General features: G+C 40.4%; 1 protein-coding gene across 1 annotated transcript in view; it reads right to left on the bottom strand.

Annotated features, from left to right (window-relative positions):
- ywhaba (tyrosine 3-monooxygenase/tryptophan 5-monooxygenase activation protein, beta polypeptide a) overlaps window positions 1–14,776 on the bottom strand; it is a 29,826-nt gene extending 15,050 nt beyond the window's left edge. The window contains exons 1-3 of the mRNA XM_022208402.2: window positions 14,614–14,776; window positions 8,304–8,464; window positions 5,942–6,082 (exon numbers count right to left, since the gene is read on the bottom strand). Coding sequence (XP_022064094.1) covers window positions 5,942–6,082; window positions 8,304–8,456 — 294 coding nt within the window. The 5' untranslated portion in view covers window positions 8,457–8,464; window positions 14,614–14,776. The remainder of the gene's footprint in view (window positions 1–5,941; window positions 6,083–8,303; window positions 8,465–14,613) is intronic.
- Between the last annotated feature and the right edge of the window lie 255 nt (window positions 14,777–15,031).

The following is a 15,031-nucleotide window of genomic DNA, read 5'->3' as shown; positions in this document are numbered from 1 at the left end:
GTTCATAAAGTAAAATACTAGATCGTTCAGTTCCAGATACCTGTGACTAAATGTTTTGTGCCTTTCTGTAGATGAACTCTGTAAGTTATAATGTGTAACTGATAAACTGAGGCAAAAATGTTGTTGAAATTGAACTTATTCAGAAGAAATTCTTCATGTTTTGTAAAAAATAAATAAATTCTTTAAATGTGAACATTTTCAGAAAGTACTTTTTTGCACTATAACAAAGGAAAGATTTGGAGTCGTGGTCATTTATTGTTATGATGCGGTCATTTAACTTGTCTGGCCCACTGGAGATCAAATTGGAACTAAAATGAGTTTGCCATCCCTGCTGTAGAGTAAAGGCACGGGGGGAGGCAGCCTTTTGACAGTCCCTAAAAGTATTAAGATGCCAATTTTCTCCTTTTTGTAGGACGGTCGAATAGCTTTGGGAATCATCTACACCCATGTCCTTAATGTCAGTCCAGAGAAAGTGTTGTTTGTGACCATTTCTTAACTTTCTTTGACTCTTTCTAGTAAAGTCAGTACAGCCTCTTTCAGTATGTTTGGGAAGACCAATCTGTAGATATACAGTAGCTTTGGTGTTTCAAGTGGTTGATGTTGCTGTTCATCAACACAACGCATCTAGAGCCGTCAATAAAGTTATAGTTTCTGATTACGAAAGTTAAGGGCAGTAATTGCCGTGTTTGACGTCCATTAGAGTGTAAAACCAATTAAATCTTTGTATCCCATCCATCATACTTTGTCTCACTGTGGACTCATTTGCAACTGCAGTACAAAGTCCTACACGGATATGGAAACAGCCCAACCATGGTTAGAAGTAGAGAAAACTGTAACAATACCATTAATCACCAAAAAGAAATTAAAAATTGTAAAACTTGAAGAAAGTCAACGTTTACAGCGTTTTCTAAGTAAACACGGCCTGCAGTTCAGCCGAGACTCAAACGGCTGTATCCCAGGAAGCACATTTTATGATATTTTTTAGTTTTGCACAATGTGGTTGGAGTAAAATGGGTTTTTATTTGGCGATTTTTTTAGATGGTCAATATTTTAAGGGTTGTTAGAATCTGACAATACTTTTATACAGTTTCTAGTTTTGATGAAAGGTGGAGTTCCGTTGATTAAAAAAAAAAGATAACGTGCCTTTCAAATTTGCTGGTGGGTTGCCAGGTTCATGAGCTGATTTATGAATTTCTGTAAAACAAGCCTGCTGCAGAAAAAGACCTGACAGTAACGGAAGCTTTTCAGTTAGATGCCGTCATGGCCACGAGCCAAATGATTAATGTGCTCTTAACAAGGTGTTTGTTCATTAAAGGGATAAATAAGTAGCCTAGCTGCGCTAGACCCAGCTCTTAAGACACAAGGGTCTAGGAACACTCGACAGGGAGGGAGGCGGGCTAAAAGGTTGTCTTTCAAATCACTCTGCAGCAATTGGGTAGGTATACAACCAATCAGCGCAACGAATAGGCAGGCGTAGTTCCTGGAGCGCCGGATTGTGGCTAAGTCCCATTAGCTTCCCAACCAGCGGAGCCAACTGGTATATTAAGGATTTGCCATATCCCGTCGGCATAAGTCCAAATACGTCTTTCTTCTCAATGAAACACTTCAGTGTCGTCCTTTGTTTATCTTTCAAGTTGAATTTTAGCTTCAAATCTTTAAGGGCTGTGGCCAAAGCCAAGTCGAAAGATAACCGTTTATTGTGCGCCGGTTGTTTCTGTCAGAATCGTCGCGCCTCTGTCGTCACTTCGTTACGCCCGCCTTCTGACTCTACATTTCATGGTGATTGGTCCGGCCAGTTTTAGGAGCATCCAACCTCAAGCCTTATGGAGGGTAACTAGACCCACCCTGGCAGAGAATTAAATTTGTTGCCGTGGGTTGTCTAGCGCGGCTAGGCTAATAAATAAGTAGAGTTTTGTCGATGGGGGTGTCACTAACTGGAGCATGTGTATCATTCTTGTCCCTACTGCTGAGGCTGACCTCATCAGATCATTTAAAGAGAGGGTTTATCCAGATCATGTGATCAGCTCTGACTTTCCCCCTGAGCATCTCGTCACTGAGACCGGCTTTGTTTCGGTGATTACATTTAGTCCTTGGAGAAGTCTGCTGTAATCTGCTGACTCCTGTAACGCGTCTCAGGAATGTCATGCATGTACAGTAGCTGCTTAGGTTCAGTTATTCAATCTTGGGCTGAGTGTTTGTGTGTTAATGCCATGCACCATGTCGTGATGATGTCCTGTTGTGTGGGTGTGTGAGTGTGTATGTGCTTGCGTGGGTGTGTGCATGTGAATTGCTATCTAAATGTAGGGAGGGTGGAGAGTTGGGTTTTTTATTTTTATTTTAAATTGTATTTATTTATTGTCTTCTTTGTTTTTAATTCTTGTGAAGCACTTTGTGTTGTTCTGCATGAAAAGTGCTATACAAATAAAGTTTGAAGTTTAATGCACCGAATGTCGCCTTTAAACTGCATCGGTGATTTCACCTCCGAGTTATTAACCCTCCTGTTATGTTGCAGGTCAAATTGACACATTTTTAAGCAAAAAAATTCCACCACCCCCTCAAAAAATTGGTAAAAGCATTTTTCAGAATATATTTTCTTGGTGTTTTTCACAAACGCAGGTAAGACAAAATGGGGAAATTTAATAAAAAATTGATGCAACTTTTAAAAGTTTCCAGGTAGGTAAGTTTCAACAGATAAAGTAGATTGTGACAAATGAAAATGAGTAAATAATCCTCATTGAAACATGATCTGAGACAGGTAAAGAACATCACTGCACTAAATATTGATAGAAATGATTAGTAATGGCATTAATTATGAGATATAAACAATGTCTAATGGGATTTTTGGTATCTGACACTTCTGGATAATTATACATGACCCAGGAACATTCCAATGAAGCACTGTCATTTTCAAGTGAACAGTGCAATCAAAAAATGATTTTTCCTTCTTGTGTCATTTTATCTAATTTGTGCAGGGTGGAAATTACTCAAAAGTTTCTTAAAAAGCCTAATTCATAGAAAAAAATCAAACAATAAATACATCTGACTTAAGGGTTTGGGTGTATAATTACATCTCAACTCACAATCAATCTAAAATGCAAGAGATTTAATTCCTTTGTGGCTGATTATGTTAGACGAACGGTTTCCATCTATTTGGCTTGTAACACTTTAAAATAACATTCATGTTTACTGCACACCACTCTTCACATGTTATGCTTTAGTGTGGGCACTGAAAAAGTGGGCTTTTTTTTCTAAATCTTTTGATCCATGGTGTATAAAGGCCAATTAGGGGATTAAAACAGATGATACAAATCTCTACGGCCAGCTAAACAGGCTTCACAAATCTAAGTCAGGTTAGTCAGGCAAAGGAATATGAAGATTTTCAAAGCTGATTAGCACCATGTCAGATTGTTATTCAACTCAACCACCACTCTACAACTTAGCTATGTTGTTTCTGTTCCTTGCTGTGCACTTTGTCTTTATTTTCAGTAAATGCTGAAGAAACTCAAGGCTGGCCAACTAAAAACAGCATATTAGCCGTTTTTGTGTAGCAGGTTCCATCATCTGCAGTTCATTTTGCTCCATCTACAGGAATTCTTGAATTTCAACTTTGTGTGGTTGTGCAGCTTATATTCCAATTTTTATTATGTAAAAAGTTATCTATTTTACTCCACAGGTCTGTTATATTTGTTAAGCTCTAAATTGTTCCCAATATTTCAGCGTAGGCTGCTGTGGTTTCATTTGTGTCTCTAAGAAAGAAATATGCTGCACATGCTGTCTGCCAATAAACAAACAGTTGTCAAATTATGATTTAATATTTAACATACAATGCTGTTAAGAATGACTTCAAGATAAGGCTGAGAGATAAACATGACAGCAATTTTAAGATATTTCTTATTCTTAGTTGGATTTTTGAAAGGGTAAACATAAAAAGTCTGAAAAATGTTGAATTTCCTTTCTTTAAATATCCTTCCCCTCAAATTTATGGGAGCAGCTGTACACAATACTGTTTAACAATGAGCAGCACTAATTTATATCAGTATTGGGCCGACTGCACGTGTATTTAAGTCACTGGATTAGACAAAAACAAGCATCTCATCTATTTCTGTCAAACCCAGTCAGACTTTCAAGACAAATCTGTTTTTTCAACTGTTACTTGGGACAGTCTGATTATCTGCCTGGCTGATTTTCAGCATTTTTCTTATCTCTGTACTTCTTCAATCCCAATAATGAACACTGGCCCTGAAAAATTCCATCTGAGTCGATTCGTAACTGTTGCAGGGGCCTCTTTTGTCGCAGTAGCCAATCAGAGGCCAAGCAGCGCCTCTCACCGACTAACAGAGCTGTAAATTTAAGGGGGAAAAAAACAAACAAAAAAGAAAAAATAGACACCATTCTACATTTGCCTCATTTCTTATTGCCATCCACCAGTCGGTACCAGGTGGTGAAATGTTCTGTCTTTGCAGCACCATTCTGGTTGTCTTTCATTTCCAGTTAGCAGCAGATCTTTCCAGCCAACACAGCAGTTGCTAACGCACGCTTCCCCTGTAGCATTTTGGCAGCAAATACGCCTCATTTTCAGCTTTTATTTTTGCTTAGGGAGCAAATATAATGCACGCTGGGGAAGCGAACGAATGTAACTTCTCCACTGCTCTGATCAGTCGGTAAGCTCTTCTAGGTCAAGGTCTCGGACGTTTCTCTGTCCTGTGGATGCACCACGGCTTTTTTCCCTTCCAACCTTCCTGCTGCTTTAAGGACAGCATGTCTCCACCCATCCTTTCCTCCCTTCATTCCTACAGCACCACATCACTGCAGAGGCTTCCAGTTTGACCTTGAAGATATTATTAGAAGTCTGCTCATGCGCGAAAAAATTTGAGTCTGGTTTGACCTTGAGCGATTTCTGCTCTGCACTCTTCAGGTCCTGACAGTGTTGAGGGTTGCTCATGAGGGTCTGAATCCTATTTGTTTAGAAACTACATTGTTATTTGACCACGACACTCAAACAGCTTCTCTTAAGGCCACACTGGAGCAGATGAGTAAGACTCTAAACTGAGCCTGTGCTTCAGTCGTTGCTGATCTGATGCTCTTAAGGATTCAACAGTGTTTTCTTGCGAGTCTCAGGAGTTCTGCTCACTGTGCTTCTCTTTCTCCCACCATGTCAAGCTTTAGTAGCACTAAATCTGCACATCCAGCCATCAGTGTCGTCGATGGCTCTGTTAAAGTTACCTTCTGTCGCCGATTTAAAAGTTTCTCAGAACAAAATGCAATCTGAAACTTGAATTTGTAAATTGGAAAATGAAATCTAGCTCAACAACACTATGTAATATCAACCAGCAAGGCACATGACTCACAGTAACATTTGTTTAACCCTGTTTGCATCAGGACAGCGGCTAAAAATAAAACTCCTGGACACTGCACCTAGAACAACACACTCATCTGAACGAGGAACTATTTTTGGTCTGAGCCTTTTCTCAGGCCTCAACTGACGGATGCCACCTCAAAAGAAAAAGAATCGTAACATTTTTTAAATCTACATCCTCTCGGTTCACCTTCCCCCGCCTCACAGCACTGGTGATCTCAGAGCTTGCGGCCTTTCCAGTAAAGCGCTCCTTTGCCTCTGCACCAAGCAAATACCAGATATGAAGCAGAGAGTGGGGTACCGTGGTGAAAAATAGAGGAAAATTAAAGCTTTGTTTGACAGCTCTTTCAACAGCTGCCAGCAGCATTATTACAGTCTCCCCAAGTGCGACCATGTGACGGTTATTCTTTCCTCAGCTAGGAGGGATCGGCTACAGAGCGCTTTCTGCCACCATCTTCCCTTCTTTTCTCTTCATACCTTCTGTCCCACCCATCGCCACCATCCATCTTATCCTTTCTCATTCTCTCTCTCCCTTTCTTCACACCTCCTCACTCCCTGCCTGCTCTTCCCCATCCCTGTCCGTACCAGCACGTCTCTGCAGATATCTTCGAGTTCGGTCTCGATCTTCTTGCGGTATTCACAGGCCATCTGCTGTTTCTTCTCGTTCCCCTCCGTCTTCTGCTCGATGCTGGAGATGACGCGCCAGGATGAACGGCGGGCCCCCACCTAAATACCAAAAACAAATAAATGAAACGATAATCAAGCAAAGGAAAACTGACACTAAAAGACGGCATCTTACATACACAGCTGAAAGAGGAGACATCAAAAGTGTCTTATTTGGTGTCGATTTTAGACCTGCACAGCTGATCAAATTTACATTTCATTGCATGCATGATGAAATATAACAGATTTCCTTCATTGTAACAAAAGCTGATCATACTGAAATGTTAATGAGCAACTGAAAGAACAAAACTATTTTTTAATAGTTAATATTTCCTTTATCTTACATTTTAATCTGCTGTTGACCTTGTATTCAAACCAAACATAGAACCTATATTAGCACCAAAACATCTGACAATGCAATGAAAGCCCTGTCATGAGAGTTAAGCGTGACTTCTCATCTATTTCTGGTATCAAAACTAAACATGAGCAAGGAGTGACTTTTTTCCATCCTGCTGGTTGCGGCTCATATTGAAGCAAACAACGAAAAAAAAACACTGAGTAGTACTCAATGCTGGCAAGCTTTTAAAAAAAAACCCTCAATGATAAGTAGAGCAGCAGTGCTGGAAAACCTGAGGCTGCTCTTACATAATTTCTGCTTCACAGTCAGACTATAAAATCTTCATGGAAATAAACAGAAAACTGAAAAATCGAAACGGCCCAGCTAGCGACAGTCTCTGCGTTACATGAGACGACATTTTAGCTCGCCAAGCTCGGATAATCTATAGCGCTGTTAAAGGCTACAGCCTACACATTGTGTCCTGCTGCCCCGAACTTCCACAGAAGCTGAAAAATTTGGCAGCCGTTCGAGAAAGGACAGAGGCCTTAGCTTCCGAGGGAGATGTTCCCTGCAGTCACAGGTGCGAAAAACGGAGCGATACATAAATGCTGTTGCTATCAATGGGCAGTGGAAAGTGGGGGTGAAGCATGACGGTGAATTTTCATATCACTTTGACCGTTGGACTGTTCTGTCTGTTCTTAGATCATTAAGGGTAAATGGCCGCCTTCCTCCAGTGACATTTGCTATGACGACAAATGAGGACTAAATACGAGAACACAGATTCTCTTAACAGGAATTGAAGTTTCTCTTAATATTGGGGAAACTCTGTTCTCTATTAGGTTTGTATTCAGTCATAACACTCAGAGAGGATATGTCGCCTCTTTTTAATTTTGCTTCCTATTTAGCGATATGGTTCAGATTTTTTTTCACATTTTCATGTATGCTTTCATGAGTCGAACACTCAGAGTGGATATGTTGCAGAGTCGTCTTACTCCTTTTTGGCAGCTTCCTATTTGGCATTCAAGTTCTGTTGAATTTGTTTTTTGTATTGTAAAATCCATCAGTATTATCTACATTTATATTTAAACTGAGCTATTTCTTCAGATTATTGATTTTTTGGAAGTTTATTTTGAACACTTCCACTTCCAAAGAGCCTTTTGTGGTCCCACGATCAGCTGTTAAATTAGCGGCCAGTTTGAATGTTGGCCATTAGTTACACAACCATTCAAAAGTTTGGCATCACTCAGACAATTTCATGTTTTCCATGGAAACTCGCACTTTTATTCATGCGCCAACATAAGTGCACAAGGGTTTTCTAATCATCAATTAACCTTTCAACACCATTAGCTAACACAGTGTAGCATTAGAACACAGGAGTGATGGTTGCTGGAAAAGTTCCTCTGTACCCCTATGGAGATATTCCATTAAAAATCTGCTGTTTCCAGTTAGAATAGTCATTCACCACATTAACAATGTCTAGACTATATTTCTGATTAATTTAATGTTATCTTCATTGAAAAAAAAACTGCTTTTCTTTCAAAAATATGAACATTTCTAAGTGAACCCAAACATTTTAACGACAGTATAAATGTAAACCAAAATAAGGTCTTAAATGTATTATCTTTATCAAACATTTTTTTCTTCAACTCAGTTCTAAGAAGAAAATTTTCATGTTAAAATGAGTTTGTTTTAAAACTCTACTCTTTACATGTGGTAGCAACACATATGGGAAAACCAGTGGTAAAAATCTAACAGTGGTCAAAGCTTTGCTACACATTTTGTGCTATTTTCAGTCCAACGAAAAGTCAACATATTGAACCATGAGTTCTACGCTGTGAACTGAATCAAAGATACACTCCACAGTCAGCTGTACCAGAGCCTGTGCAGGGCAGAAGGAAAAAAAAAAAAAAAAACAGGAAAACCTGACTCATTAGATGGATTTCGTACCACGTTCTTGTAGGCGACGGAGAGCAGGTTGCGCTCCTCATTGCTGAGCTCCACGCCCTGCTCCGTCACGGACTTCATGGCAGCCGCCATGTCGTCGTAGCGCTCAGCCTGCTCTGCCAGCTTGGCTTTCTGCACCAGTTCGCACTTATCCATCTTTTAGTCTGTACGGTGAAGAAGAACAGGAGCACAGAGAGAGTGAGTATTTAAACATCAACACCAAGGCTTTCCATCCACCAGCTAGAACAAGCAAAAAAAAGATACAAAAGGCAGGCAGCAAAAAAAAAGATACAAAAGGCAGGCAGCAGAACAAAACAGGGACGAGAAACATGATAGAAATGTGAAGTGCGAGTGTGTGAAATAGAGGACTGGAAATCTCTAGGGCCAATGATAAGTAGACCACGATGAAGAAAGGAATAACAAGAAGAAGAGCCACTAGAGTGCTTGTGAATGCCTTCCTTGTAACATCCATAATGATGATAAACCTTTCCTGCTTAGGCATAAGCCTAATCAAAAGGTAAAAGAAAGCGCCAAATGTGCTGGCATACACTTAACAGCACTTAATAAAATGTCAAAAACCCGATTCCGGTGAAATGGCTGCTCCCCGTTATTTCATCCCTGAGGACTTCCTGCTCTCCAGATGAATCTGTAGGTTTAAGTAGGCCACAGCCTCGCCTCTATCTCGCTCCTATCTACACATCGCACTACAAACTCCTCACAATCGGTTACGTTTTCAGTCAAATTCCATTTTTATACATCTAAATGGTTAAAGAAAAAAAACACCATTACACCATAAGGGAAATGTTCATATGTACACACCAGACACCAGTTTTACCCTCCATGATGCATGTTTAATACCTTTCCAGTTTAGTCACCCTTCCACCACAGGGAAATTCAAATATCACCCTGCTGAGTGCGAGCATCCTTGCAACTTACCTGACCTCCGACCTTCCTGTGGAGGCAAGAGGTGACAAGAGTGTTTCCCTATGGAGGGCAAAAGAGCTACGATAAATACTACAAGCAGAGTAAATGAATTAGGGTCACTAGATTCAATTTAGCGGCAACTTTCAGTAGATTTAACTCTGTTTACATGGAACACTTTTTTTTTACTAGAACTGTGACAATTAATTTATTAGCTGTCAATTAATCAGGAGCCATTTTCCAAAAAAAGAAGCTCCAGGTTTCTTAAATTCATTATTTTCCAGTGTCCTTCCTCCTCTGTGACAACAAAATGAGTATTTTGGGGGAGTGGATGAAACACAACACTTCAGGAAGGCATCTTGGGCTTTGGGAAACACAGATTCACATTTTTTGACATTTTATAGGCCAAAACAAAATTAATTAATCGAAAAATGAATTAATCAAAACTGAAAGTAATCGTTAATTGTAGTCGTGGTCTCCATTCTTGATGGGGTTAATTCAGACAGAATTCTAATGTAATTCAAAAAGCATTATTTAATATTATTATATTGCTGGCATATTAAAAATGAAACCTAAAAACAAGCTCACATATTTGAATAAACTCATAGACTGTATATAAAGATGGACGTAGCATCTGGCTCCAAAATTGAAGCCCACCTGGAAGTGTCAAAAACTTGCAATACCACGCCGTCCGCTAAGGTTGGCTCCAAAAAGCTTTTCCTCCATAGACCCCAATTCATTTTTGGAAAAAATAAAATTTGATAGACTGATGTTCTACAGCTCAGGATTTTTTCCCGGTTAGTTTTCATGGTCAAAATGAGAGATCAGGTGGCCGATCTTAAAATAAATCAATACTGAATTTTAAACAAATCATTAAAGCTGGCGGAGCCAGGGGGCGTGGCTATACTTGACTGACAGTCCCATAGACTGGTCCTGCCCCGAGTTGCTCTCCGGTCCAGCCTGTTTGATGACGCTTTTTACGTCACTGGCTCCAAAAAAATCCAAAACGGCGACCAGGAAGTAGCAAAATCTGGGCTTCATTTTCTCGGCGTTGAAACCAACGGATGACGTCATGGTTAGTTCACGCCTGAATAAACTCCATTTAGTATACCAAATCTATTTTCATTGTTTGCCGAAGAGAAAAGAGCAAAGTAGTAGACGTGGGGCCTAAAAAACCACCTTCTTGAATTTTTGCATGTTTTATTTTTCAGCAGTGACTCCCGGCAGATATAACTACATTTTGTTGACAAATCTAACTTCTGCATTTGACCTCTTTCAGTAAATTTATAGCAGACGAACCTTCGGCAGCAACAACAGCACATACAAATGTCAAGCAGATTTTGTCAAGCTGCTTCATGGGGAGAGCCATAAATTAATTTGTTTTAAATTTATTGCCATAAATTCCTGATAACTACTCCTGGACATTTACAACTGTTTAAGTTCTTCTGCTGCTTGAGGATATATCTACCCAGTCAATTAAGTCATTGACGTAAAAAAAATCCACATTTTTGGTAAGTATTCTTTCAGTTAGACGATGTAATGTGTGATTTTGTTGCCCTCGGCAGTGGCTCCTTTTCTGTAGGCCAACTTTGCTGTTTAGTTGCGACTGGAAAAGCACCTGACAAGAATCACTGTATACACTCTGAGGGATTTTCCTGGCTCCAAATGGACCTTTAAGGGGGTGATGATGCCTGACAGTGAGCATGATCAGTCTCACTACAGTTAAGGCTATTAATTATCTGTAAATGAAGCCCCAATTAACAAAACTTTGAAATGAAATTTTCTTTTCAATTCTCAGTGACTTGCCTGCAGGCATGAATGCAGCTCAAATCCTGCACCGTATCTTTTCATCTTGGCAATGGAAGCTTCTTTATGATTGTTCTGACCTCATTGCAAAGGCTATCTGAAGTCTTGGAGAATTTATTGCACTCCTCACCTGACTGAAGAAATGCTGTGGCCCAGAAACAACTCCTTTGATGTTTTAAGGTGTTTTTTTCCCTTTCCCCTTCAATTGGAAAAGAGTGGATGTGTCATGAATACAAAATGTACATAATGGAGTTTATTTCAAGACCACCAGATGGCACCAAGGCTTTCAAGGCAATGAATACCCCTCCCCATTTAATGGCGGTGTACTCAGGAAGTCAGGAAGTACTCTTTACATTTCTAAGTGGCTGTTCAGTTGAGACTTGGGTGTTACCATTTACTTTGTCTACAGATTTCATTGTTTAACTGTTTATGGTTGTGAGTTACTGATAAATCAATAACTAGTTCTAACCTAAATTCACTTGGGCTGGGCAATATGACAACATCTGAACTTTAAGCTTGCCAAACCCCTGGCACTTTGCCATACTGCAGTTTTCTCTGGTTATAATATGTCATTGTGGGTGATGCAGTGAATCCATAAGTACGACTACTTTTGAAGTGTTGTATAAGTTTTGCATCAGGGTTAAGAAGGTATCTAATTTGCTGGACTGCATTCAAGTCAATACATTTTGTTTAGATGTTTTAACCGCTGAAACATATTGCGTATTCCATTATACATCAATTTGTCAAGTTCAATTAGGTAAACCTCTACTAATGTTATTGCCTAGAAAAAGGCAGTTTAAAAAAAATCCAAAAATAAAAGCAATATTCAAATGGTGAATACCTTTTTATGGGCATTAATTTTACAAACAAACCTACTATATAATTAAAACAATGCAATCATAACCAAACAGTGCATCTTTATTGTAACTTGTGATACATATTTAATAAACGATTGTGCTGGAAAACCAGTGGTTAAGTGTGAAGATAAAGCGTGACAGCGGATCTCACACCTGAGTGAAAAAACATGGGACAAATCTAGAAACTACACTGTGATCACGCTGCCACTCTGATGCGTTTCCTATGGTTCTGCAGAGTAATTAATAGCCTCTCAGCTGGGAGTGCACCAATACCGCACATCGAGTGCTGATTCAAGGGCTGAAAACTAAAAATCAATTATCTGCTGATAGTGAGTGCGGTTCCATTAGTTTTCCAAAAAACAAAATGGTGAAAGCATTAGGCAATGAAAGCATCATAAATTCAGAAACCCATTTTGTCCATTATCAAGACACTAATTGAAGGAAAAGAAAGATTCATCATTGTTTTGATCAGTTGGATGTTGACATAATCTGATTGTTTCGTATTGTCCAGATCCCCACAACAAGCATCAAAATAGTCAAATAACATTTGTTTTAAGAGGGAAATCAATAAAAAGCTGTAATATGCTATACAATATGTATTGCTAATCAAGCATATTACATCAGACTGTTTTTGCAGTAAAACACCAAAATAGTTATACATATTGTTTAATTAATATATGAAACGTAGCATTTATTTGAGCAATCTTTAGCTTTAACAAATAAACTAAGCAAAACATTACTATATTTCTCTAATCATTACATGTAATTTAGCACTTCAACACTGATCAATCATCAGAAAATCTAGTAACTTTTTCGACAACTAACAATTTCAACAAAACAATGCCAAATATTTAGTTTATTTAGGTCTCTTCAATGCAATGATTTGCTGACTTTCAATGTCTGACATGATAGCACAGTGAAGAGCTGACTATTTGGACATGGCTAAACAAAACAAGCAATCTTGATAAATGCATCCAATTAGCAACCATTTTCTAGCATTTTACACACTGGATGATTAATCATTTCAATAAAAATGTGATATTAACAGGAGTGTTTTTAAATTGGGAGAAGTAAGGGCTTTTTCTTATCAGTAGCAGCTTTCAATCACATTGAATTATTGCAGTAAACGGAAAGGTAGTGGTACAAGGAGATTTATGTTTGGTGAGATTATTATATTACACTTAACTACATGATATTCGTAAATCTTAACCTAGAAATGTAGTGTACGCTGCTGAGGAACTATGTTACAGGTTAAATTAAATCAATCGTCTAAACGTGGCAATGATTTAACGGGGTTCACTTCCGACGAGCAGTTTGTTTTACTTTTATTTTTTTAAGAAGGGTGGCTGTTCGTTATTTTATTATCGAATCGTTTGTGTCTATTTCGTATTTTAACAGCCTCGCTATGTGTGGCACATTAGCATCCCCGGGTGAGCATTTAGCATGAAGCAAAATGCCGCTCATCGCGGCTACAAGCGCATTAATGACGCGTTAGTTAGCAGCCATAACGACCAACACATCGGTTAAAATTGATCCAACTCGACCCAGTCGATCGGCTACTACCACCTCTCACGCCAATGACACACTACATTTGCAAAGCTCTTCTCTTATCCAACCGCCAAGCTAACTATTAAAGTTAACAGGCTTATTCGCATCGTTTAAAAAGAAAGAAAAAAACGGGGGCTCCATCTTCCATAGCAGAGCGACATACACCCAACAGCTTCAAAACCGTCGCGTCTGCAACCAGTTGTTTGAAACGCGCGTCAAAAAAAAACAACAGGACGAGGGGAGGAATATTGAGGTTGCAGCGCTGAGTCGGCCTGCTAACAGCTACGCCCTCCTTGTCGCATTCCCCTGCGGAATTTTAAGATGGAGAGATAGATTACCAGCAGCTAGCATGCATGCTAGCGGATCGTCACAGCACGGCCGCTAGCCGTTAGCTTTAGCGGCTAACGGGACCTGACCCAGTTCAATCCTAATGGCGGTGAGCCGACACCGAACCTACAACCGAATTACCTAGAGGCTTAAATGCAGCTTTTGCTCTGAGTCACCGTTGTTTGTCACCCGTGAGTTCAGCTATATCGACGGGAAAACATTTTTTCACAGCGAAGGCGCATTTGCGGGGGAAACTCCCGGGAAATATGTAGGGTGTGTTAGCTTCCATCTCGCTTCACTACGCCATGACAGAGCTCGGCTAAAGACAATCCACCATCGCGCTGCTTCTATCGACAGTCTATTCGTGGAAAAATGAGGCCACGTATTTGTCCCGTTACATCCAGCGGCTAAGTGCTAATGTTATGTCATTCACCGTGCCGCGTACCTAGCGCTAGCTGCTAAAAATGTCTGGGCTGCTATCGTGACGGTCGGCACTCGGCTGCTAAGCTGTCAAAATGGCCAAACTTGGGAGCTGCTTCTCCCTCCCAACACGGCCACCGCCGCACCACGCATGTATCGACCGGAGACCGAGCCGTGAAAATTAAAAAAAAATCTACGCCGCATTGCCTGCACTAAACGCACAGCCAACCCTTCTTCTGGACAATTTGTGGGCTATTTCTCGATATCTGGCCGCATTCACGGCCTAAATCCCTCGCACCCAGCCCCAAACCACAATAGGCACCTTCCGCCGCAGCGGCAGGCAATGGTGCCACCGCTAGGGCTGCTGTTCCCCCGAAACACTCAGCTAACAGAGTGCATAAGGCAATAATCGAGTGATATACAAACGAACTCACATTTTGAGCGTACAGGGAATCCCGATTTTATTCTGTGAACGATGGGAGTTTGTCAGCCGTCCTCCGCTCGCTGCTCAGGGTATTCAGGGCAGTACCACTTCCGCCTGCTCTGACACTTCCGCTTCCTCTAAGCCCCACCCCTCCCCCGCCAGTATCCACGGCAACCGCGCCAGGGGGTTTCCTAAGCATCTTGCGAGGGGCTTTGACGTCAGGAGGACCATGGCAACCGCTACAGGATGACGTGAGCCGGTCTCCGTGGCAACTGTCTCCACGAGGCCGCTGCTGCCGTATCTGAGTTCACCATCGTGTCAGCTGACACAGCGCTGTGTGGGTTACACTGATTTTTATACTTTATAACAAGCAGGTCTGTTTCTCCCACCACACCACCTACACGGCCACTGCAAACCACGAAGCACAG

Source organism: Acanthochromis polyacanthus, chromosome 5 (assembly GCF_021347895.1).
Source record: "Acanthochromis polyacanthus isolate Apoly-LR-REF ecotype Palm Island chromosome 5, KAUST_Apoly_ChrSc, whole genome shotgun sequence".
Taxonomy (NCBI): Eukaryota; Metazoa; Chordata; class Actinopteri; family Pomacentridae; genus Acanthochromis; species Acanthochromis polyacanthus.
This window is presented reverse-complemented; position numbering and strand designations above follow the sequence as displayed.